Source organism: Olea europaea, chromosome 11, assembly GCF_002742605.1.
Source record: "Olea europaea var. sylvestris chromosome 11, O_europaea_v1, whole genome shotgun sequence".
Lineage (NCBI taxonomy): Eukaryota > Viridiplantae > Streptophyta > Magnoliopsida > Lamiales > Oleaceae > Olea > Olea europaea.
Window position 1 is genome coordinate 5,413,003 of NC_036247.1, and position 2,179 is coordinate 5,415,181.

Here is a 2,179-nt window from a genome sequence, read left to right on the forward strand (position 1 = left end):
TAAGATTTTTGTTCTACGAGTATTTAAAGGTACATACATTAATCATAGGCTTAAAAGTCTATTTAATGTTAGATGGCTGATGCAAGTGAATCTACGAACAATGGAAATAATCGAGATGCAGTAGTAGAGCATTTGGCAGTGTTAGTGGAGACCCAATCCCAACAACTTATTCAGCATATGCAAGCTGCACTAGTTCCAAGAATTGATGACAATATTGGAAAGCGATTTAGGAAATTAAACCCTTCCATTTTTTATGGGATTGTTGAACCGTTGGAAACAAAAGAGTGGGTACATATGAGGGAAAAACATGTTTAAATATAATAGAGTCTCATATATTAAAAAGGGTAATTGTGCTACTTTTATGCTATGAGGCAATATTGGATTCTAGTGGGATATGGAGCAAAGTATTAAGTTCGTAGACTCTATGACATGGATTCGATTTAAGGAACTCATTCTCAATAAATATTTTACCGTAGCTATTAGACAACAAAAGTTAAATGAGTTTATTCAATTGGGACAAGGGACTATGTCTGTTGGAGAGTATATTAGAAAATTTGACGAACTTTCTCGTTTTGCTTCTCATATAGTCAGCACTAATGAGTATACAACCTCAAAATTAAACCTAAATCTGAAATTTTGATGGCTTATAAGCAGCAGTTGTTGCATGAGCTACTGAATGAAGAACAGGAACCATTTCACTTAAACACCTACATTGCAGACAGGCAATCTCAACTCACAAAAACCAGTCCCAGAAACACTTTACTAATCAAGAAACGAAAGCCCAGAATTGATACTTCACCTACAAATATAAAACATAGCAGTCTCTGTAAGAATGCATGCCTTTTCTCGTTCCAAAATTCGCCGGACTACCGAAAATCACCCTTGCAGAGCCCATGTAAATTGCCGAATCGTGCTGTTTTTCTTCATATTCCTGCTAAAACTGCTGCACTTCTTGTTGAAGCCGCATTGAGAATTCAGACAAAGCAGTCAAAATGGAAAACCCAGATTAAAAATGTCGGGTTTGGGTTGTTTGGGTCCATTTTCAAGAGGCCGAAAGATCGTACCCACAACAAAAGACGCATGCTTGGTGTCTGTGATAATGAGGTCAAAGTTTCAAGAAATTCTGAGCCAAAAATTGACGAAAAGATGAACATGGATATTAGAATTTCTTGTTCTTGTGATACTTGGTCATCGAGTAACGAGGAGAAATCTTTGGATTTGGAGACCTCCACTAGCTGCTGTTCTGAAGGGAGTGCCGATGGAGATTTTGCTTCTTGTGAAAAGCGTTTCTGCTCAAGCCCTTACAGATTTACTCTACAGAAAAGCCAATCATCCTCCGGTCGTCAGACGCCTGATTTTTCTTCGCCGGCAGCTACTCCTAGCAGCCTCAAAAAAGGGGTCTGTCTTTTCTTTTCCTTAATCTCTTAATTAGGCAGCAGCACGTGGGTGTTTTTGTTTCATTATTGTACTTTCGATTACACATCTGCCGCCAAAATCTTTTTCTAATAGTCGCTGTCTCTTAAATTATTGCAACAAAAAAGACAACACACAATTTCATTTTACATTTTGGGACTTAACGATCCATTATAATATGCAATTTATATTTATGTTTAATAGGAGAAAGCAAATTGTGGAACAAAAAGTTCGGAAGGAGTACGAGGAGAAGAAGAGGAAGAAAATGATCAGTTTAGTCCAGTATCAGTGTTGGATCCTCCCTTTGAAGAGGACGATGGACAAGAAAGTGCGGGTGTAACCAAGGACAGTTATGATCTTGAATGCAGCTATGTAAATGTACAAAGTAGGTAGAGATTTCCGCTTCAATAAAATTTACATCATTTTACATGAATGCAGGATGATCGAATTTGTGATTTCAATTGTCGCTGGGAATCATTGCAGGATCAAAATTGATGAGCATTTTTCATGTCGTACTTGTGCATAAGTTGCTATTTCTGTATCATGACATGTTCAATAAATTCTTGAACAATTGCCAAAGTTGTCTTCAATTATTATTTTGGGAAAGCAATGGAGCAGAATTGTGTATTTGATTATATTCTAGTTGGATTTATTTGATCTTTTCTGTTTGTTCTCATTTATTTGGATTAAACTCAGCCATTTGTTTACCTTGACATCTGAAATTCGACCTTCTTTACTAATTAATTTTACTCATTTCTTGCTTAAT

General features: G+C 36.5%; 1 protein-coding gene across 1 annotated transcript; it reads left to right on the plus strand.

The window, feature by feature from the left end:
- The first annotated feature begins 611 nt into the window (after positions 1 to 611).
- LOC111404858 lies at positions 612 to 1,810 on the plus strand. Its single transcript, XM_023033594.1, has 2 exons — positions 612 to 1,398; positions 1,618 to 1,810. The coding sequence occupies exons 1-2, from the start codon at positions 640 to 642 to the stop codon at positions 1,804 to 1,806; spliced, it is 948 nt and encodes a 315-aa protein (XP_022889362.1). The 5' UTR covers positions 612 to 639; the 3' UTR covers positions 1,807 to 1,810.
- The last annotated feature ends 369 nt before the right edge of the window (positions 1,811 to 2,179 follow it).

Bases quoted from the DNA above. Each gene is read 5' to 3' on its own strand.
- LOC111404858 (XM_023033594.1), top strand. From the start codon at position 640: ATGGCTTATAAGCAGCAGTTGTTGCATGAGCTACTGAATGAAGAACAG. The intron at 1,399-1,617 runs GTCTGTCTTTTC...TATGTTTAATAG, and splicing joins CTAGCAGCCTCAAAAAAGGG to GAGAAAGCAAATTGTGGAAC.